Source organism: Adelges cooleyi, unplaced genomic scaffold (genome assembly GCF_023614345.1).
Source record: "Adelges cooleyi isolate 19-005CV unplaced genomic scaffold, UGA_ACOO_1.1 ACOO_flye_CR_arks_rails_tigmint_CR_PRNA_41, whole genome shotgun sequence".
Taxonomy (NCBI): Eukaryota; Metazoa; Arthropoda; class Insecta; order Hemiptera; family Adelgidae; genus Adelges; species Adelges cooleyi.
The window spans coordinates 3783509-3808439 of record NW_026096090.1 but is presented as its reverse complement, the minus strand read 5'-3'; the positions used below and the strand labels follow the sequence as shown (position 1 = coordinate 3808439).

At 29.5% G+C, this 24931-nt stretch overlaps 1 protein-coding gene across 2 annotated transcripts; it reads left to right on the top strand.

The window, feature by feature from the left end:
- Window positions 1–16573: 16573 nt before the first annotated feature.
- On the top strand, window positions 16574–24917 carry LOC126841900 (ecdysone-induced protein 74EF-like). Of its 2 annotated transcripts, none has more exons than XM_050578671.1 (4): window positions 16574–17121; window positions 19936–20020; window positions 23138–23516; window positions 23889–24874. In XM_050578671.1, the coding sequence occupies exons 2-4, from the start codon at window positions 19937–19939 to the stop codon at window positions 24296–24298; spliced, it is 873 nt and encodes a 290-aa protein (XP_050434628.1). In that variant the 5' UTR covers window positions 16574–17121; window position 19936; the 3' UTR covers window positions 24299–24874. The 2 variants fall into 2 exon arrangements, with proteins under 2 accessions (XP_050434628.1, XP_050434629.1); XM_050578672.1 differs by lacking the exon at window positions 16574–17121 and adding an exon at window positions 20255–20351 and having other exon boundaries at window positions 23889–24917.
- The last annotated feature ends 14 nt before the right edge of the window (window positions 24918–24931 follow it).

Genomic DNA, 24931 nt, shown 5'->3' with positions numbered 1-24931 from the left:
AATATTAGGTAAAAAACTGGCAACTCGTCAATTGTTTTATTTTGTTTGTTGGGTGTAAAATTTTAGAACCCTATTGTTGCTGTCATTCAAAAATGCAATACGTGTAATTTTATAATTCACCAATGTTATAGTATAAATATATAATGTTCACCATGCATAAATTGAAAAGCTTAAAGTAGTAACAAAGAGAAAAATGTAATTTGTCGGTTTTTGTTGATGATTTATGTAATATGTAGCTAGTATTTATGTTTAAATAATTATATAATTTAATATTATAATAAAAAGCCAGTTCGGTGGAAACGCAACATATTGAAGAGGGGAGGGCACGGGACTGCAGAAATAATTTTACCTTAGAGAAGATACAATTAGGGTTAATTGTCTAATATAATTTGTTGCCGTTGTTACCTATATATCGCAAATCATAAAATTAACAGTATAATAATAATATATTTAAACAACTGTTGAATGTTGATTCACTCAAACATAAAAACTTAAAATGGACCAAGTGCAATTTTCTTCTTTTCTTGTTGGTTTTTTCCAAAAAAAAAAAAAAAATGACTACAGATTTTTAAGGAAATTTTATTTATTATAGCCACACTCCTACTTTCGGTTTAATTTTCAGACCTTAAGTTTTAAAACTACGCTCGATAAGAAAAAGTTTCCACCCCTTCTTCGGGAAATGGAACTAATTAGACTATTTAGAATCATTAAAAAAGTTATAGAGTATGTTGGTTGGTTAGTTAGTTGTTAGTTGGTTTTCTTGATTTTGTAGGGGAAGGAGTGAACTTTTTTGGTCCAAATAAGTACATGAAGAAAACGGTGTTTTCCCAGAAACATGTAATAAACCAAATTTTCTTTTGTCTATTATTTCAATCATACATAGCATTTTCAGATCTTAAGTTCTAAAACAGGAAAATACGTTTAAAAATTAAAATAGAGAAAAAGTAGATGGGGGTGGGTATTAGCTCTGGCACATAACCGAAAAAAGCGTTCTTTACAAAAGCGTTACAGGGGGTAGGAGATAGGGTGGGAGATAGTGGGTAGGGGAAAAGCGTTACAGGGGGAGAGATAGGGGGTAGGGATAGGAGATATAGTAGATAAGAGATATGTTGTACGTTTAACGTTCAAATTAGAACTAAATAATAAATTCAAAACAGATTAAGGGCCCAAATTCTCTATGAACTGTTTTAAGCCAAATATTAAACACTACAATATTAGCCAGAAACTTGATGTTTTAATATACTAGCTTGTTACTGCTTCTTAATATACTATATCATTATTTATAATTCCACCACTACTCTAAATTTATCTCGGTACTTCAACGAGACATGTAAATGCTCTTTCGTGGTTGCAGACTCGGCTGGAAAACTTTTTTGAATAAAAAATTGCCTATACTGAACCCCTTAAGACATGGTAGGTATGGTATTCTCTGGAAATATTATTATTTAATGTTTTGGTACTATAAGTTAAGTAAGCAGGTAATAAAAAAATGGTTTGATAGCTAAAAAAAAATTCGTTTTATTTATTTATTCGTGTAGCAGATTAGTAATTAATACTATATTATATATTAATACGTAATAACTAATAACCAAATAAATGTAAAACATATTTTATTGTCACGTTAAGGGGATGCAGTTTGTTTTTTGACGCTTAAGACCAAACAGCCAGAAAAAATTTCGACTACTTAGGATAGTACGATTTCAACTCTGTAAAGATATACGAGTTCTTGGTAACTTTACTAGGTTATGTAGGAAACAGATTTTTGTTTCTTTGCTTTTTTTATGTAAAAAAATAGGGTTTTATTATTGGCAAATTTAATTAATTTAATTACAAGAAACTAGAACTTTTAAATGAAAATTGGCCTTCTACATAGCATAGTAACATAGTAAAGTAGCCATAGTACCTACTCTATCTCTTTACAGAATTGATATTAGACCATCCTATGTAGACGAAATTTTGTCTGGCCAAAATCGTCTATAATAACCCAAAATGGCTCTTATTCATAGAAAAAATTATTTAAATTAAAAATAATATCTTGAATCTTTACAAATTAACCGGTAAATTAATTGACATGGTCGAAATTTATTAAAACTTTTTTATTTCTGAACATTGCCTGTACAAAAATCCTTGAAAACAGATGGCATGCATTTTCGAAATAACGTGAGAACAAAATTAACTCCTAATTTTAGTATATTATGTAACCTACTATACTTTTATGCGATAATCGGTATCCATTTATTAGGAAATATTATAAATTAACTTCATATAATTTTTTTAATAATGCTTATTATTTTATATTAAGTAGTTCGGTAAGTATTAACACGGCTAAGTGTAAACGTATTAAAAAAAAAAAGTAGGAGAAATAAAATAATTACAACTATAATTTAAATAAGTGAAATGTTTTTGTGAAAAAGCATTAGTTTTTAGGCATTTGTACTTTTGTATTGTATCTTGTTGGTTGATCTTAAATTAAAAATGTAATTAAAAAGAAGTGTTTAATATAATTTACGGGTTGGCGTAAAAATGAAGTTGGGTTCCCAAAATAAATCTCTTTTTTTTTTACTTCATCTAAAAATTGATTACAGGAGACACAACACCTGTAGTGTTTTTTTCCGTCAAAATCTTAATTAAAAAAAATTGTGTACTATTATTTGTACAGTAATGACGAGTTGTGAGCGAGAAAGGGCAGCCGCCCAGAGTGATGCCTACCGGTGGCGCCGTTAAACTCATTGAGTCTTAGTGAATAATTGATTGTTCATTAGACTATCGTAGCGCCTGTTTTTAACGTTATTAGCATTTTTTTTTATTATTGTCAGTTATTTACCATCTTATTTCGCTTATGTTGGTTGCATTTAGACAACAATATTGTGCGACGTACACCAGGGGCGTTTTGGATACAAAATTTGTATTACACCTGAAATAACAGACCGACGTGTCTATTTAAGATGGAAAATTATTATTCTCGTGGACCTTTGAATTGTATGTATATGAATTTTTTATATGTGTAGTAATTTTAAAATGGATTCTTTTTATGTTTTGGTTTGTCATATTCAAATAACGATGGCTTAATTAAAAACCAATTTTTTGTAAAAAAATTACGATTAGGATAGTACTTGAAAGCGGACGGTTTTTAAGGAGTGTTATTTAAGCATATTAAATGAAAAAATTTGTTTTAATAAATTTTGATTATTTCAATTAATTTTCTTGTTAATTTGTATAAGCTTCAAAGTATTATTTTTTATTTATGTATTTTTTTCTATATGTAAACGTCATTTTGATTTATTTTAGACCTATAAGCCTGACAAAATTACTAAGTTCTACTTAGAATGATCAGATGTCAATATTGTAAAGAGATTCTAGTTAGATTTTAATTTTAAAAATTTAGTTTCTAGTAATTAAATTAATTAAAGTTGTACATTTTTCAATTAAAAAAAAAACAATTTTTGTACATAAAAAATTAAAAATCCGTTTACGATAAAACTTAGTAAAGGAGCCAAAAAACATATCTCTTTACAGAATTTATATCAGGCCGTCCTAACCGCAGAAATTTGTCAGGCTCTTTGGTCTAAAACGTCAAAAAAAACAACAGAGCACTTTCAATTCCCTTAATATATTAGTTTATTCCTTACGATCTTATAGTACTTGCAATCAAAAATTACCTATAAATATAGGTATTTTTATAAAAGCCTTTATGTAGGTACTCATAGTTGTAAGTTGTAACACACAATTTTTCCGTTTCCACGATAGATACACAAGGACGCCTAGTTCTTATGTATTATACTATGCTGATTTAATTTGATGTTTGTGATTTGTGTCAAACCGGCGAAACATAAAACTGTTTTTATATTTATTTTTACCTGAGAAATGTATATATGTAACATTGAAATTGCATAGTACAACATGATCGAAGGTTTATATCGTGGGAATCTTTTATGCTTCAATCGATACAATTTTACTACCAGTATTGTTTATATAAGAACTCGAGTAATCTATAATTATTATTTATTATTTGTTGTGTAAAAACTTAACGTTTTAGTGCTTCAATACAATATTTTTGTATTATTAAAACAAACACATTAAAAAACAAAAATTAACTTATTATTATTTTACTCGGTCTTAGTTCATATTCATAATACTAGGTCGCTAATTTTGTTAGAACAAAATAATGTTTTTAAAACTTTTTCACAATATATTTAAAAATATATCTATACATTTTTTTTACAGCCTGTTACTAAAGTTGCTAATTTCACTGTAAGCAGAGACAATTTTAAGAAGTTGAACCAATGAATTATAATATTTGCATAGGTATGTATTAACAATGTTCAATAAACCTGAATTAAACATTTTGTTTTGAAAATACCAAATGTTTGGAAAAATCTTTAAAAATTAATCGATTGTATACAATTTAAAAGTATATGCGTTAATAACTGATATTACATTTTAAAATTACAGTTAAATTATTCAATATCACATGATATAGCGGATAACGTTTTTAAATACTCCCACGCAACAAGCATGCATCATTCTGAATCACTACAATGTAAAATAATATTAACTGTTTAAAAAATTGTATATAGATTAATTAAGACCACTTCATAATGTTGATAACGAATCGTCGCAATAAGCATATTACAACTTACGGTGGGAATCCGAAAATCCAGATTTTCACAAAAAAAAACTTTTTAAGCCACTTAAAATTTTTTTATGTATTAAATACTATCATAGGCGGAGATTTCATTAATTTTTTGGGGGGGCTAGCATTTTTCTACCTAAAATGACCAGCAAGGGATTTACACTCCTAAATTATTAATATATAATACTATATAACATTACAAATGTATAAATAAAAAACATTATAATTATAATATAATATTTGTATATTATTTAAGTAAATACATATTATTTTAAGGCCTATTCTTAGATCCAAATATATCAATAATTTTTTCTACATCAATATTTAAATCGTTTTCAATGTATTATATGGATGAATTATTAAACCTGTCTTGCAACCATGTCAGGTAACCACGTCTTAATTTTGCGCATAGCTGAAAAGCTGCGTTCGCATGTAGCTGAACTAATTGGCAAAGACAAGGCGACTTGAAATAATTTGAATAAGCTGGGAAATACATTTAGGGTTAGAGCCTTTTGAATTTTATCAATATTTATTGCGTTTTTTGAAAACTTTATTTAGCACTTGAATTAAAATTAAATGATAACATTACCAAAAACATTGTTATAATGTTTTGCCGTTTTGGAACTAAAATAATTTTCATAATTTATTCTTATTAATAATTTTAGTTTTTACTCCATTAATTAAGGAATTTATTACTTTGATAAGTGATCAAATAATTGGGAGGGCTATAATTTTGGGGGTGCTAAGCCCCCCCCAAGCACCCCCCAATCTCCGCCTATGAATACTATTACAATTTAAAGCTGTGTACCTAAGTAAAATATTTTTGATGGAAGTATTAAAATAAAACACAATACCAAAAAGATAAATTGCTTTTGGATTTCGCATTTGTTGAAATCCGAAAGCAATTTATTGTCAATTGAGCGTTTCTTTTTAAAATTTCTTCAAAAGTTCTTACTTAGGTACACAGCTTTATATAATATTAATATTTAATATTTATATGATTTTTAAGTTGTTTAAATAGCGTTTTATTTTAAAATCCAGATTTTCGGATTCCCACCACTGATTACAACATGCAGTAGACAAGTGTTTAACAGCATCCTCCTATATAATATGTCCTAAGTATAATACATCCTGTTTACCAAATAATTGGAAATAGTAAAAGTAGGAGGCGCCAAAACATCATTATGGCGCCATGATAAGATAAAGATATTATAAAACATAACTTGGCACTGCTCGTGCGTTGTAGCTAACCAATTTTAATCACCAAAATTAAACCTCTTAGGTATTTGTTTACGTTATTTTTAGGAGTTAAATAATGTATTTAGACTTCGCTCTACAATCGACTAATTATTTAGTAAATTATAAACCATCTGTTTTCTATTCACATGTACATCAGTAATATGTTTGATATATAATTCCAGAAAGGAGATATTTATTAATCTATGTTGTAATTAATTAAAATATTTATTTAGTTATTAATTTTATTATTGACTTATTAAAATATGTTTTCTTTATGTATTACTCTGATGTAGAAATCAGTATGACCCGTAAAGAAGCAAAAAAAATTAATTCTTATGCGCTGAAAAACAAATTAAGTTTTTGTCCGTTTTGGAATACGCACTGTGAAAGTATTGATTCATTCGTAATGAACTAGTTTTAGTAATTTTAAAACTTACATTAAATTAAAAAATCGAGTATTTTTCAATATGATTCTTTTTCACGTGACCTTGCGCTGTTGAAGCCTTAAAAAAAATTTTTTTTTTCATTTTTAAATTTTAAGTATGGAATGCTTACACTGCTTAAATGCACGCTACGCTCCTGTACTAAATATAGCCCATCAGTATCCGTATAGACTAGAGCCGACGATTCTACACGTGTATTTAAAATACACGTGTAAGACAAGTTTGTGTAATTCGAATTCACGTGTAGAAGTTCGTGTAATTAATACACGTGTAGGACCCGAGATTCCACTAACTTGACCCAATGGCTATAATACTTTATCTTAGTGACAACCATTAATTAAAGAATAGTATCACGTACAATTAGAGGTCTTATTAAAACTTACAGTTGTAAGAATACGTGTAGTTGCAGGTACACTTGTACTTATAACTACACGAACTTCACGAACTTCTACACGTGTTTATAATTACATGAACTTCTACGCGTCAATTCGAACTACACGTTTTACACGTGTATTTACTTACACGTGTAATCGGTAGCTCTAGTATAGACTTTATACACATAACTAAAATCAGAATTTTCATATTTTTTTGCATGCTAAAAAAAATTAAATACCTTCTTCACTTCGAGTTAAATTTCAAATCTTTTTTGGTCGTACATTTTTTTATCTAAATACTTATTTAAATTATTTTTTATTCGAATACCCGTTAAAATATCTCAGATTTGGTCAAATAAAGAGATTATTCGAATACATTATTTATTAGTTATTCGAATAAAAAATGCCCAATTCTGTATATGCGGGTAACAACGGCAACAAATTATTATAGAAAACCGATCAGCCCTAATCGTACCCAACCAGTGCTGTATTTCCCTAAAAACTTATGAGCACGTGCTCACAGTGGCATACTTAGCTGATCTTTAAAAAAAAAATGATAATACTTTGTTGATGACATTTTTTTTCTTGTCAACAAAAAACGAACAATTAGATATTATAGATAGTATCAAAAAAACAAAAAATAGCTATGATAATAATCACTTTGTGTGCTATTTATAGCTCTAGCGTTTTAGGCAAAAATGGTAATAATGTAATAAATGGATGTCATAATCGACATTTATCGTCAGGGCGCACGCAATAATACTGATTACAAATAATTCTTTAATAATATTTTTTTAAATTTATTTCTAAATGACGAGTTTCCTTGTTTAAAATTTAAATATAGTAAAAAAACATTAAAATATGTTAAGAATGAGTTAAAATATAAAACTATAATGTTGTAACACAACCGCAGATATTTACGTCAACACGTATTGCTGTCCTTTTTTTTGAAACTTATTTAACCCTCATTAAGTCTTTTGCACTACAATTTGTTGTGGGTGGGGTATAAATGTAATCCACAGATTCCAAAATCGATTGAATCAGAACTTGTAAGCGACATTGACTTATGACAAAGATATTGTTAATCCTACTATGTTTGCGGCACTTTAACTATAAATTTACATTATATTTCGCTTATGAAAACTGGTTGATTTGGATAGTGGGGAGAAACAATGATGCAAGTAGACCGCATGACAGTGGTGCGCTTTTGCAGGTATTGCAACACGCGAGTACGGAGTACAGTATTATTATTTATTAATAATTAAAGGAGCGGTTATGCTTCACGTGTGCACATGTCTGTGAACTGAACTTGACCGTCACCGCGGACGCTGCACCGTAAAGCGTTGTAGCTTATAAATTGTGTTTTTAAAAATTATCTATACTTATTATTTTATGCACTATGTATGGTTAGGATTCACTCGTTATAATAAAAAACACGTTACGTAAGACACCTACATACTAATAGCCAATAATTAGGTATACAGATACAGTACATAGTATGCAATTACACACACACACACAGTAGTCAAATTCGATAGTATAAGTACTAAAAATAAAACAATATTATTAAAAGATAATGCCTATAGAGGTCATGTGTGTTAATACAAGACGTACACATACTAAAGACAATAAAGCTGTATGTATGTATGTATGTATGTATGTTTATACTTTTTTGTAGGTAAATAAATGCATGTTAATAGTTGGTCGATGTACTTGGCGCGCTTTGAATTATGCGAAATGCGCATAAAAAGTTTTCCTTTCGCAGTGAGCTCGTGAGATAATTAATAAAGATCCAAAACACAAATACGCCGCACGATCTAAATGCGATGATTTTTTTAATCTTAAACATACGATAAAAAAATAAAATCGATATTTAATAAGGTGTTTACATTATTTTTATACATTGTAATCAGCGTATATGCGCTTTGTTTTTTATATTTTAATGTATTCACGCCGACACGCGCGCGTGTAAGCTTTACCCACTGTTTACAAATGGGTGTTATTATTATTATTACTATACACATACAGGTAACTAGGCGGTAGGTACACGTGAAAGTGAGACACCGCGAGTAACCGATTAGATATTATGCAGTATGCACACACGGGACCTTGACATTGAAGCATCTGTATGGAAAAAAAAATAGTTTTGACGTACACGCGTTGAAAATCATGAACGGACAATCGCTACAATTGATGGTAGTATTAACGAAATGCTTATTTTTACAAAATTTACACGATTACAATAGTATTACATTTTGGCAGTTTAAAGACCACTACGAGTTGAATGACTCTAGTATCATATTTTAAGTACAAAAAGCTCAATGATTTTAATTTTTAATGAATACCACCAAATTTAGTTTTGTTTATAAATTATACTAGTACTATTTTTAATGACTTGTTTAGAGCAGTTTGCACCAACTGTACTGAAGATTCCTCTGCACTTAAATTTCAAGTATAGTTTAATGTTTATAGCTTATGCAAACGCCTTTATATGCTCGGTTATGTACTTTGTTTGGTATTACCAACATGATTTTGTCAACAATTTAATAATATACTTATCAATTATTAATTATACGGTATACCTGTCAATATATTTAATGTCATTGTTGCATAAAATGCATCTATGCTTATTAATCTATAACAATATAGTAGATAACAACATGTATGGCGTGTGGATCATGATCCTAAACATGAACATTATTGTATAATATATTTTAATGTGTTTGTATATATTATAAGTTATAACTGTCTACCAAATGCGCTAAATGGCCTCAGGGCTCAGATGCTAAAGCGTGTTAATAAATATCACTAAAAATGTTTGCAAATCGCACAGTGCTTTAATTATAAAATTGACTATAGAATAATTAAGTGTTTAATATCGCTTTAGTTGGTTTTGCTAAATCGTAGGAAGTCGGACATTACTCTTTTAAAAGCTAACCCAATAAGGAAACATTTTTGCATTATTTATGTTTGTATCACATAATAATAATAATCTGATGTATTTAGACAGCGGAAGTCAAAGACAACAAATTACTGCAAACTGATAATAATAGATATTTTATTATATAATTATTTTTGTTTGCTTACTAAAGTTAAATAATCGAGGATCATAGTCAGAAATTAATAATGCTTTATATGCATAATAGTTAATATGCTATATATATACTTTAGTTCACACGAGTTTATCATATGAATTAAAACAAATTGATCTATTGTACAATAACCAATTTATAGATAATTTAAATAGGAATCGTTAATTCAATTTTATTTTAATGCGGTCACATTCGTTATGTTCTATAAATTAAGCTAGAATATTAAAAGTGTCAAAGCTTTTAACTTTTAAGTTAAAAGTTATAACCTTAAAATGTATTCGGTGTCGTAAGCGAAACAATTTTGTGTAATTATAAAAATACAAATTTGTATTGAATGAATTATTCAAAAAGAGCTAAAAAATAAACTAGCGTGCTCTAGCAACTATATGCAATTGAAGGGATTAGTGGTTAAGGGTAGTGGGAACTAACTAAAGGTAAAACAAATGAATTTCTTATAGATAAATATACTATGTTCATTTTGTTGAGCGTTACAAGAAATAATCCTTTTTTAAATAATCTACCTTTGTGGCTCATATTATTTGATTAACTTAGTACTGATTAACTTAGTAATTTTAAATTGAGTTCATTTGTTACTATTGCAGTACATATATTTACATTTACGTATTTTTTAAAGTACTATCCAATATTTAAAATTTTACTTCGATAAGAAAATGAAGTAGTATCGTGTTTATCATTTTTTTAGCAACTAATCAGCTAAACTTTATACATTTACGAGCCAAGTAAAGCCAACTACTTTTTAAATTTAATTTATCAATCTTTAATATTTCTTACTAAAATAAAAAAGAAATATTTCTATAATATTATGTAATTAAATACAATTTAAGTTATTGTAATTTTTCATTGGGAATTGTCGTTTTGGCGATTACTGAATACTACAACTTTAATAAAAACCTGGAAACAATACTATGGATACACTGTACAAACTTCGAAGTCCATGATGAATTCGCGTATCGTCTTAAATTTTAATTGTAAATTAAAATATATTAAGTACATTTTCATTATTTGAATAGAATATAGACAAGAGATAAAGCATAACGCATACCTGAACAGAGCCAAATTTTTATACCTATATTATGTACAGCGTAGTGTGCATTTATATAATAAAATCTAAGAAAACTATAATAAAAATAATGTGAATGAATAATAGTTGTTGTTTTTACCCAATAATTAAAATTTGATGAAGGTCATGTTCGTTGCTAAATTTTTATCGCTATACACATTATAACTAATTATGTACGTCACGAATTGTACTGCAGTCAGCATGCCAAAATCCACATAATATTACTTATATTATATTTTATTATATTATATCAAAGTTGAGTAACTCGACGAATTTACTCAATTTCATCTTATAAAGCTACTTTAGTGTTAATTAATAGTCATAATTGAAGTAGCTTTGAATACGTTTTACATTTATTTTAGACTTATTTATCTAGGGACTAGGATCTTTAGTATATCAAAAATAATACATAGTTTAAAATGTTCTTTACAAGAGTTAGTAGTCCATTTAAATTAAAATTAATATTTTTATTTCGATAATAATAATACCTAATTATAATTAACAATGATAATATGTGACATAATCACGTTTTCCGTTTATTGATAGATCGTAGAAGGTTAAACTGGTAAAAATCGTGTACCTAATACCTATGTAATGTAATAGTGCAGTTTTTTGACGCACAAATGGTTTTTGGCACAGTTAGTAAATTGGAGTCACTGTTTTTCAAGTATCTTTAAAAATTACGTTTATTTAACGTAAGTCATTCCTACCTAAAATCGTTTAAAAACAAGTACTTATTTGTATGTCATTAATTATACAGTAAAAATGATAAGGTATGCGAGTTCAGTATATTTTACATTCCAACACGATTTATACACTATTTATTTTATTGCAATGTATTTATGCATAACATAATTGCCTAATCACATGAGTATCGACCACGGCTGCCTTTTGGTATACAAAAATAATTATTCTGATATTATTATATTATGTAACTCCACATATTTATACAGTCGGTCGAGATATAGTTGTATATTTTTTGGCTTTAGAGCTTGTATATAAGTTAGTACTTACTTTTTAAAAATACACGTTCGACAGCTTTGTACGGTTAACTTGTTTTTTAATTCGATTACTATTTTAAATTAATCTGTTTCCATTTTATTGTTGGTGTAATGAGGGCTTGGTATCTAATAATTTTACCGCAGTGTCCCTCTATTAACATTTCCCCGAGTTTAATAAATTATCGAATTCAATATGCTTTAATTGATATTATGGGAAAAGGCATTTGCCTGAATAATACATATTTATTTTTAATTAGTTTTTATTTAGTTGTGTAACACTTGGTATGGCAGTGAATCATGTCACTGTACAGTGTACAATTCATTTTTTTAGAAGAAATACAATTTAATAGAGACGATGAAAATATGGTGGTCATCATATTTTTTGCTAGTACACGATCTTTGAAAACAAAATATTTATTATAATTATCTAATTATCATCCAGTGTTGTAATTGGACGAAACAAAAATGACGGGGTGGAGGATTATCCTCCCATTAGTTTTACACGTGTCAATACTTTTACATTGTTTAGGTTTTATGCAATTTAGTTTGCCAATTCACTGCACGTTTAGATATAATAATATAATTATTGTCATAGATTGTCGCCAGCGAGTCATACATGTTACCAACGATTCCTTTGAAACTTTGCGATGACTTCAACGGTGGATTTCTCATTCGTGAAGTTTTCGCTAAATACGGCCAATATTTTTCAACGTGCAAATTCTATACATCATATATATATATATATATATTTACAGTGTACTTACACTCATTCGTCATATATGTAATGTATATATTATAGTTTATATAAAGCAAATACTAGCTCATACACGCGGCACGTACATAATAATAGAACATACGTGCAATAATGCGATTCCCATGGTCAAGACGAAGTACACGTATGTACCTAATAATATTATATTAAAAAAAAATCGTATGCATTATAGACAAGCCGCCTGCAGTGGGCGTGTGACCCTCACGACCAAATAGTATATATAATAATAAAATTGATTGGCATATTGACAACGCGTGCACTTTATGTGATCGCGTACGACATCTCCGCTAAATGCCGATATGTATTGAAGAACATTGAAGTTGAGGCATATGCAACCACGCCATCCGGCGGCCACAGTGCACATGCATATAATACATAATAATAACACACTATACTGTATAATAATATACTAGGTAATACCATTACCTAGTACATCATTACAATATAAGTTTATTCAATGGTGACGGATCCGCGTCCCCAAGGGTAACTGCGGGGTGGGGGGGGGAGGGGGTGCGAGTAATGACACTGCACTTGCACTTCAGGTTGTGTACTCCATTGTTTGCTGTTGTATGTGCACGTTCAATTATTATTAACATTGTGTATCTGTAATGCTTGAGCGTATCGATTTAATGCAAAAGTTTACATTTATTTATTTGATGTTAAGCGCATAAATCGTTAACAGTCGCGTATATAGAACCGGCCTGGCGGTATTTATGTGGAAATCAAAGATGTTATTAACGAGTAACGCTCATACGCTATAAAAGGACGAGTTTTAATTAATATCTATCTATATATGACAATATTATTTATATGAAACCCATCATTATGTCCGTTTATCATAGGTTAGCTCTCTACCCTACTTCATAAACTTCCTTCATAAAATGTTCTACCTTTCTTGCAGTCTTCGTATTTCCCTCCTTCCCTGTCTTGCTTGTTTAGCTACCTTATTTTCCTATTTGAAAAAAACATCTAACCATAGGCGCAATTTGGGGGAGCTTGGATGTGCTTAGCACCTCTAGTTTAGAAATTAGCCTCTCCAAAATTGTTTCTGCTTCATACCATTACTCATTAGTAGTGAGGAAAGGGGATTTTCTAATATTTCCAGTGTTTAATTCCTCCCCTCCTTATTTTAGCGGAATTGTACCCCTGCATCTTACCCTGTATTAACAGATAAATCCAGAAATTGTTTACAACAATGCGATTTTCTTTTAAAATCTTTAAATGTTTAAACGGATTTTTGTGTAATTATATACAAGAAAAATGGTAATTTTTAGACCTTGCGCTTTGGCCTTTAACATAGTAGGTATCTAAATTTTTCGACGTTTTTCAGGTATAAGACCTTGAGATATTGCGTTTAGAAAGTTGACCGTCCGGAAATTTGAAGTTTATGTATGATTAATAATTTTATTGGCGAATTTTGTTGTGAAAAATTGTATTTCCTTATATATTAATCCGTACACACGATTTTATTATAAATGTATTATTAGTATTTCCATCATAGTCACAGTAGATATAGACGGAGTGGACATTATATGCAACGGAGAGGGGAAGGGGATAATAGTAGTACCTACCTACTACCTAGTCCGCAGTAGAGAAGGTGGTTCCGTGAGAAAAAAAAAACCTGTCGGAACTGCAGACGCACGTGGCGATGACTATGTGCACATTTTATTAATGCGACGATGCAGGCGTTGCACAACTGCATTGGTTGTACATTACATTGTGCAGCGCCGTCGCGGTTTGGCGCCGGTCTGTCCAGGCACCTTGCACACTGGTTGCGTTTACGCCTTGGTTCTTTTTCTTGCTGGCCGCATCACTCGCCAGAGTCCGGATGACCTTAAAACGCGCGACGGTCTATAGCGAAAACCAGATTTCTATTAGAACGGCGTGTGCAATGTTTTTTTTTTTTTTAGTTTCAACGCAATTCATAGAACATACGCCTACCTACCTCCCTCACATAACTAGCTGCCTAATACGCTAATGCAATTTAATTTTTTTTATTTGTTTACTTGCTCCCGCAAAAACATTAATAAAAAAAATAAACTTAAGAAAATTGTTATCGTGCCCGGTGCCACCTGGATTCTGGTGCTATATTTTTAACTTAAGGTCGAATCAGCGTCGTGTACTAGACTGTAGTGAACGTTTATGTTAAAAGGAATTGTATTGCTATTGACGAATATAAATAATTTTCGGATTGGATAACTTAATTATAAATGTTTTAAGTTATCAATTAACATAATATAACACTATAATAAAGTACCATATTATTACTAGGTATAAAAGTGTATATACTCGTAAAGTTGCTTCAGAATAAGACGTACGCATAGGTACAAATACTTAGTGCTTGTACGGGAAGGATAAATAATCAAATTCAAATTTTAAATAACAAACTATACTTATTTAATTTGTGTCATACTATCGTACAACATTATAATTTTAAGTATACTTACCAAACTTTATAGTTGTACTATCTCTGCTATCTTGTGCTTAAGTTTTAACATTCAAATTTTACAAAAATGTGTATAGGTTATACTTTTAGTTTAGCAATAGATTGGTTAATAAACGAAGTTATAAATTAAGTTTCTTAAATAGTTGTGATTGAAAATTAAAAGTTAGAATATTACAAATATTTCTTAATGCTTAGCATCCTTCATTATAACATATTTATCATCGTATAGCATTCATTAGTCATGAGTCATTGATACCGAAGTCGAGTATAAGTATTAAAGGCACCAAATTGAGGCATTGACTTAGTAAGATTACAATACTAAGCAATATTTTTCAAAATAAATAATTAACTGGTAAAAAAAAAGATGCCAAATAATCAAAAAAAATTTGAGCTATAGTTTTCATCGTAACAGACATTCAGAGTGAGTTTTAAAAAGATCCACGGAGGGGGATACTCAAAAAGTTAGTTCGTACTTGGCGTTTTGACCTATACATATATTATATATATGTATATAAATTATATATAAACATATATGCTTGATGTATGGGTTATAATAGAACTGATTTGTTATTAAAATGAATGTTATTTCACTTATTTATGTTAAATAGAGTAGCCAAGTCATGTTTAAAATAATGTAAAAACTGTTTTTCATTAAATTTGGTCTTTAACCTTTTAAACTAGATGCACATTAATATGAGTCTTAAATATTGTGTATGCCTAAATTAGGCATCTATACAGTGATACTTTGTTCTTTTACGGTTATTTTTATAATCGTTTATTTCGTAAATTTTATCAATATTTAAATATCAGTCTCTCTATTTTATTCAAAATTAAAATATATTTCAAACAGGTGCATTAAATTTGAGTTGTGAGACACTTGCTGTTTAAAAAAAACTGCATAGCTATAAGCATGTCCTTCAAAATTAACGTGTGCCATAAATTGATTCAATGAATATTGTACGTCTTATAATAATATATTAACTTGTAGATGCATGTAAATTTTACACTATTTGTATGCGAAATAAAAATATTATACGTGAATTCGTCGAAAAAAAATAGCACAATGGCAATTGTATAATGCAATTCATACTTCATTCCGACAGTGTAGAGTGCACGATAGAGAAAATCCATCATAGTCGCTAATTATATGGATCCTCTGCAGTCAAACTTTTGAGCGCGTACACGATTATAACATCCAAATGTCAATATAATTACGTTTTTATCTTAAATTTTGTTTTTAATATTTTTTTTTGTAATACTACCTTCTATTAAGAAAGCTTGAAATAAAGTTTGTGTAATTTTTGTTAAATTTAATGTTTTGAAAGCTCACTGTGGCCATTTTGGTTGTACTTATTATTTATTATGTTACTTATTTTAACGCAAAAGAAGGTATAATTCTTAAGACATATTATTTTTTATGAAAAATAAATACTGACGAATTACTATGAAATTAACGTAAATAGCTTTCAAACAAACTCGATGATCATTAGGTCAGGTCACAAAATATAATATATTATTTACCCAAGGCCGCGTTTTACATGTGAACGAAGCTAGAGGAGGGGCAACGGACGTCGATATGGACCAGGAACCGTCGGCAAGTTTGTGTGTGATCAGTTAATCTCTTAGAGGCTAGAGTAGTTAAAGCAATGTATCGACGATGATAAATTAGCTACACACATCGGTACGGCGTTGGAAGACTTGCGTTTCTGGCTACTGGTGTTTAAGTTTGTAATAATACAGTCGGGGGTTTTTTCGTTACATTTTCGTAAACAATAAATGCACTTTCATTATAACGTTAGCTTTTGTTTAATTTAATGTGATATTTTACGCGTGTGGAAGTAGTTGCGTGGAAGTCGTCAGTAAAACACAATTATCGGGTTGCGATTTTAAAAATACATTGACATTCTTTAAATACCTAACGCGATTAAAGATCTCTGGGTTCGATGTTTAAATTCTAATACGTCTTCTTCTACGATCAACCATCAACTTTACTTAGAATCGTCGAATCCATAGGACTTATTTTCCCCGAAATTTGTCCACGTAAGTAGAAGTTTTTTTTTAATTTTAGAAAAATATATAGAATATACAGACCCTTTAAAGTTTCCCAAAAGTTAATTTTCAGTTACCTGTCCCTTTATGGGACTAATATGTACATAATTAAACCCTTAACGTTTTTTTTTTAAATTTAACTTAGACACACACTTTGGTAGCCGAAAAATAAATTCGAATTTAATTATTTAATAATATAGCTGTTTATTATAATATAATAGCTAGAATATATAGCCGCTTAGGCATTATAGCCTAAGATTTACCAATAGATAAAATAAATTATTGTTTTCGTGATTCTTTTATATTTTTTAAATACTCAGTGGTTATCACTTATCTATCGACCACGAATGTGGTACACTAAGGTAGGTACAAAACCACTAAGTACTCGCTCTCCGGTAGATACTTGTTTCCATTTTGAATTTGTCAGTTTGCGTTTTCTAATTTATCAATCCCAAGGTACAATTGTTGTTATAAATCATAAGATTTGCCAATAACGAACTAAACGACAAACTAAAACCTTAATCGTAATATTTAATAATGTATAATACATTATAATATACTTACCTAAAATATTTAAAAATTGAAATCAGTAAGTCAATGAAATTATAGTCTTAAAGTTACCAATATAACACGTTAAATTGAAAATAAGTAAGAAAATAAATAATTTTATTATCTTCAAAATATTTAGTACACAATAGAGTGGGCTTCGTAATTCTATTTGCATTGAATACCTTTTAGAGTGAAACCAATACTAAAGTAGGTATCTAATATCTTGTCGTTATCGTATAATATAAAGTTAGATAATTATTATTTAAAAAATAGCTTTACACTATCTTCATAACGAAAGAGGATTATTGAGTAATTATTAAAACAATAATTATTGTAAGTTATTGCGTTTTTTCTATTATAATAATTAAAAAGAACCTATAATACTCAAGTCAATAAAGCACTATTAAATATTTTAAGTTTAAATTCGTTTTATGGTGTTTCTTTTTGCGAGCAATATTAATTAATTACAATCATCACGTATAGTAAGACGAATTTCCTAAATTTGATATAAACTTTTAATTTAACTTTAAGTGAAAATTCAGAAATTTAACATAATAACAAATTTGTTTAAGACTCAAGTGGTCTGAAAAAATAATAAAGTAGCTAGTTCTGAAAAAAAAGCAATTAATAATTAAGGAAAATTTGTATTCTAAGCACAATATTAATAACAAAGAGGATTCGCACTCATGACAGCTACTACACTTTATTAGCAGTAGCATTTGTTTTTATTTTAACATACTTTTTAGAAGCAATTAAGGCTTATAGATGCTAAAACTAAGTCTTTTCATCTTTATCTATCAAAAGGTATGTTCCAGTCCACCTCTCAGGTCAGCGTTAGTTCTATTATTTGCTCTTTGATACTTTCTTTGAGCACTGAGGCTAATTTTTGTTTTATACTTTACTTTATAAACAAAACATTTTCACAACTTTAAACACAAAAACTCTTTATTTTGATCTAAGTCTATGTATCAACAACTGTCATAGTGCTTAATTACTGTTCAATCATTAATAATGATAATATTTTTTTAATTTTTTTACGACCATTTTTCAAAATATAGTAAAGAAGCTCAGACCCTTGGAACCCCCTCCCCTCCCTTTGGGTTGTATTATACAAACACTGAATCAGTAGACAATAGCATATTTATTGTTAGTGAATATAAATGTATTTAAAAAGATCCATGTAATAAAGTTAGAGACGTTTACAACCGTTTAGAATTATTTACAGTTCATAGGACAAACTAAAAACAACATAACGTCCATGATATTGACGTTATTGACAAGTATGATCTTAAGTTATAATACGAATTAGACTTATATTTTTGTTTTATACATTTTGTGAGCTAAATGTATAGGACTATTTTTTTACTAAGTCCCACAAAGCCCAACATTCTTTTCAAATCAGGTCCATTGGGAACAGTCCTACTTTGAGCCTTATCCGTGTAAAAATATTGAACATGATTGTGTCGGATTATTTCTGAGTTACTTGAATTTTCAAGCTTAATTAAACCCGGGCGATTTTTCCTAACCTGACCTGATATTTCGAGAATCCGCGTCTCGCAAACTCCTGAATTAGATTAATTGATATACATTTAATTAAAAAAAACAAAACTTTCAACTACTTTGGGTAATAAAAATAAATCTGATGCTAAATATGAGAAATTGTCTATACTCATTTTTCATTGTATTGACGTAAGACAAAATAAAAGAGAGAGAAGCTACACGCACTGGATAGTGTTAAATCTCTTGGTTGAGTTGCCAACGATGTAACGGCTAGCTATCCAGATTTTTCGCGGATGTTGAAGAACTATTCTTACAGTAAGTTAAATAGAGGTTGAATGAAAAAAGGATAGATACAAGGTACGAATGAATTGCAAGACACTGGTACTTTAGAAAGGAATTTACACTGTGCGAACGAATCGCTAAACGAATGTACGTGATAAAGAAAAGTACAGGTGTTGAATAAACGAACTCTTGAACTTAAACCTTGGAAACGGGCAGCAACAACAGAATACTTTTGACTGATGACAAGTGGTATTACTAAAGGCGATTGACAAACAATATCGAAATTTTGTGTAAATTTATATGAACATGATTTTTGCAATTAATCGTTATTTAATTTTTTAAACAATTTAATTGTTAAGTCTCGAGTAGTCGAAAGCTGCCCGTATTTATTATTATTATTATGTAGACATCCCATAACGGTATCTAAATTATAATGGTAATGTTTTATATTATATTAGTTATGTAATTTTTCAGGATGTGGGAGTTGAATAATTCAAACGCTTACCAAACCAATGAATTTTGTGTAACAGGAGAAGATTACTACAGTATATCACCCCAGGTAATAAGATAAATATTTTAAAAAATATATAAAATAACCGTGGATAGATATTTCGGAAGACAGATTAGTATAGTAGTTTTAAATATCATCGACGACATCTTATAATTATGTGGATAGGTATTAGCTAAAAATTATAAGAAAATTACTAAGTTGTATAATATGTACAATGTTTGAAATTCAATTATGTTAACTTAATTTTTGGTTTATTTTTTTTAATTGTTGTATAATTTTTAGGTATTTTATTATATATGACAAGAAAACTATAGCCATCTGGTTGCCAAAAATGACTAAGAAAATAAGTATTACACCTAATTCTTCGTTACATAGGAATGTATGTCTAAATACATGTTGAATAGTACGAATTTTTGTTATCATTTTTTGAGATTATGGTGATTGAATGCAGTCTGTTTTTAGATCGAAAAGCCTGAAAAATATTGATTACTTAGGATGGTCTGATTTCAATTGTGTAAAGGTATAAGGTTCTTTGGCTACTTTACCATGTTATGCGTGAAAAAGTTTTTTGTATTTTTGACTGTGTTTTAACATTAAACGTTTCTAATTTAATTTATTTAAAAATGTATTTTTTTTTTATGAGAATCATTTTTTAACTTAATTTTCTTAAGAGGTCACAAATTCTTATTTTTTTACAGAATTGAAATTGGACCAGCCAATTACTAAAGTTTCACAATTTTGTCACAGCGAAAACATTTTTTACCGCCAAAATAGCTTTTACTCATAGAAAACATTGTGTATGATAAAAATACTACCCTGAAGCTGATACAAATTAATTTGAAAATAAATTGGCATTGATGAAATTTACTAAAAAAACTTTTTTCTTAAATATTGACGTATCGAAAATTATACTTATAACTATGGAGCAAAATATAGACAATACTCCAAGAGAAATTTTATATATACCAATAGAAGGGTCAAGAGTCGACACAACAACTGGTTGTGCACATTTTTATAAAAATGATTTTTCATGAAAAAATTATATACAATTTGGTGTAACATTAAAATAAAATATACAGATATATATCGTCGCTGATACTGCAACAGCGCGTATCTATTCGTATATATTTTGGAATGTTATGCTTCAACGGTTCCAAACTTTCCTAGGTAGTTAGTTAAAAAAAAAAGCCCTATAGTTTTACTACTTCAGTTCACCATGTCTGTATAATAGTGAAGTTTTCCATTTAAATAATATGGGATTATTGACTTTTTTTCAATATTTTCGGAAGATGAAAAAAAAATCTTAAAAATATGAAACCAACGTGTCGCTTGCGTATGACACGTACTTTTAACGACAAATTCAAAGAATTATTCGTCGGCCATTTTGTGCATGCGCAGAGTCACATGACCAATTTTTTTTATATAATTTTTGTTTACGGCATATTAAATAGAATGAAGGATTATCATTTTCACGCAAGCGAAATAATGATTCCTACGGATGTAATGTAGCAATATACTACTTTTGCTATGATAAAAATACTTTATTATCTATATTAACAAAATAATCTGTACAATATTTATAATGAGTTTTTTTTTGTCGAGGATATGTACATAATTTGAATAATTAACACGCGAGGAAGCCACCAATTGGTAACTACTCAGTGGTCAAGTTTTAATTTTTGCTAAACGGTTTTATGTTACTAGGTTATGATTCCAGTTATGTTTGAGTCTGCGTGTGGGGTTGTCGGGAAAGTTAGCAGTGCATATGCGTATTATTAGAGGGTTTATGATAAAAACACTAAAATAATAACTAGTTAAAAAAAAGTTATTAGTTTGGCAACTAAATACTAATGGTGATACCGAGAAGCTTCTGATGGTAACAGAGCTTGAAAATTTAACAGGCTTTCTCAAATAAATGATATTTTGAAGCAGTCGACGATTAGACCTGATCGATAGCGTCAAAGCTTAGAGCTTTGACACAATGCCATCGAATACAGGTTCAGTCAAGGCCCAAGAGTGCTGCAGTTTTGATAGAGCAAATGTTCGGAAGAGACGTCATGTGGTTGTCACCATCACGTATTGGAACTGGTTTTAAAGAGTGTTAATCATAAAATACACTATGTGTTGGGCTACATTTTGAGAAGTTTCGTAATAAATCTTTGATGCTTGGTACAAACGACATAAGTCAGAAACAGTTGGATTTTAGGAGGTAACCGTTATCAATACGACTTAACATTATTGTACCAAAAAAAATTAGATTTTTTTCTGAATTTTTCAATGTATTAAGTCAAAAATGATAATTTTTTACTTAAGTCGTTTGTACCAAGCATCAAAGAATTGTATTAATATTGATGTCACCGAATTTCATTCGTAGGAATTAATTATTGCTCCTACGTGAAAATGATAATCCTGTCTATATATGCCGTAAACTGAAGTTATATGAAAAACTCCGGAAATTTAGGGGTAAATGAAGATTTTGACTCTGTGCATGCGCAAAATGGCCATCTAATTAATCTTTGAATTGTTCATCAACTAGAAAGTTTGAAATATTAAGAGCATAACATTTCAAAATAAGGGACACTCTATTATGTATTATATGTATTTATAAATTTTTTTTTTTTTTAATAACTAAGCGAACTAATGTCTGAACCGTGTCAGGAATCTGAAAGACTAGATCAAACCGGGCTATTTTTCTGAAAATTCAGATCAAACCCGATTTAGAAAGAAAAAAAATGTCTGGTTAGGATTGGAAACGGCCAAGAATAATTGAACAAAGCTAGGCGTGCTAAAATTATGTTTTAGGTTCTTACAGATCTTTACCTTTCTAATATCTTATTTACTTCTTGAGCAAACGGTCCAAACGTAATTTAAGTAATTACTTGCTATGTTGCAAATAATAAATAAACCGTTTTATAGGTAAAAATTAATTGTCGAGCCATCATATTTCCCAATAAAGGCTAATAAAAAAAAAAATTAATTTAAAAAAATAGGTAAAAATCATTTTGTATATTTACTTTGAAACTCTTTCGGCGCAACCTTTTTTGAATTTTTACCACGGTCCTAATCCTAATGAACTACCTACTGGCTACTAGTACGTCCTACCTCAACAAAGAGATAACTATTATTGAATTCAAGTTGCATAATTGTATAAATAAACTTTTACAGTGGGACGTGGACAATGGTTATTCGAGCTACAGCGAAAACGAAAGGGATCTGGCGACAGTTCTGATGAATTTAAAAGAAGACTGTAAATCGCATAGCAATAACAGCCACGAGGAATACGTTCATAATTACTATAATTATCAGACGAACAATTTTAGCAGTGATAGTAATCTGCACCACCAACACCACCACAACAACCCCCATGACCAACACCAACATCAGCATCATCAACAACAACCGAGTACGTGGCACACGCCTATTACGACGGCATACGCGCCAAATGAACCAGCTCAGCGCGTACCAGTGTATAACCCTTCCATGGACTGCGGTTACTATCAACCGACCGATGACTGCAACTACAACTTACTCCCTACCATTTTAGGTAATTATAGACGTACAAATGTTATTACTTAATTGGGTGGTTGTTTTTCTTTAACACGTTGGGTATTAGGTCTATTTTTCAAAAAACTCATTTTATATACCATGACACAAACGGGTATCTCTCACATGAATATGTTGGTGTACCAAAAGCTTTTTCAAATAACTTTCTCTGTGTACTATTTTGTCAGTCATGTCATGTGGTACCTCGAGAATGACATAATGTGAGACACTCATGACTTAACGTTAAGTTTTTTCTTAATACGGTAAATATACTAGTAAAGTCCACATGACAGATTACCGTGATCATCACCGTAACCGTCATGGTAATACTATTAAATAATAATAATATAATTTTTTCATTGTGCTTGTATAGATATAGATGAAGAATTTTGCAAAGTCAACGTGTCGTCAGACGAGAAAAAACGGGTGGGTCGACCGAGAGGAACGAAATCGAAACGGTCCAAGTCGGAACCCAAACTGAGCAGAATATGGGAGTTCATCAGAGACCTTCTGCTAGACGCTCAATATTGTCCTACGTATATATGTTGGGAAAACTACGAAGAGGGTAGGTTTAGGTTCGTCCAGAGCGACAAAGTTGCTAAACTGTGGGGCAAATTCAAGCGCAACGAACGAATGAACTACGAGAAGTTTAGCAGAGCGATGCGATACTATTATAAGACTGGTGTTTTGTTGCCTGTGCAAGGTAAAAGGCTCGTCTACAAATTTGGGCCCAAGGCTACTGGATGGCACACGGACAATCCGAATTTCAAATACGCGTACTAAAATTAATCTAAATAATAATTGTTTTGAATTGTTGTGGTCCGCAGTTTTATTTCTTTTTTACATTACCAATTCAATTTGTTTAAAGATTTTGTTACATATACTTATACTTTCTTACTTTATGTTATTATTAATTTTTTTCATAATGAATATTAATCATTATTGTAAAAATCATAAAATACCTCAGTTATTTAAAAACGGGTTTACCTATGTTTTTTGTACCGTTGTCTAGTTGTAGGTATATATTATAATTATAAAAACATGTTTTATTTTTTAACAGACATCATTGTTATTTTACCTTTTTGTAAAAATGACAAAATTATTACTAATGAATAATAATAATTTTAATTGCGGAACTGGACCCAATTTTTGGGGACAGAAGGAGGTTTATTTTTATTTTATAAGAAGTTTATTATTAATATGCTATTAGGGTTACCAAATATTTTCATTACTTATAATAATCAATCAACAAAATAAATTATTTCAATTTATAGTTTTATAGTTTACCTTGTAATTTAAATCATAGTCACTGACTAAGAGGATCTACTGAAAGCTATTAATAGTTCCATGATAATACATGTATAAAGTAAAATATTATTAATGAAATAATTACAATCCTGTGATTTAGCTCTTAAA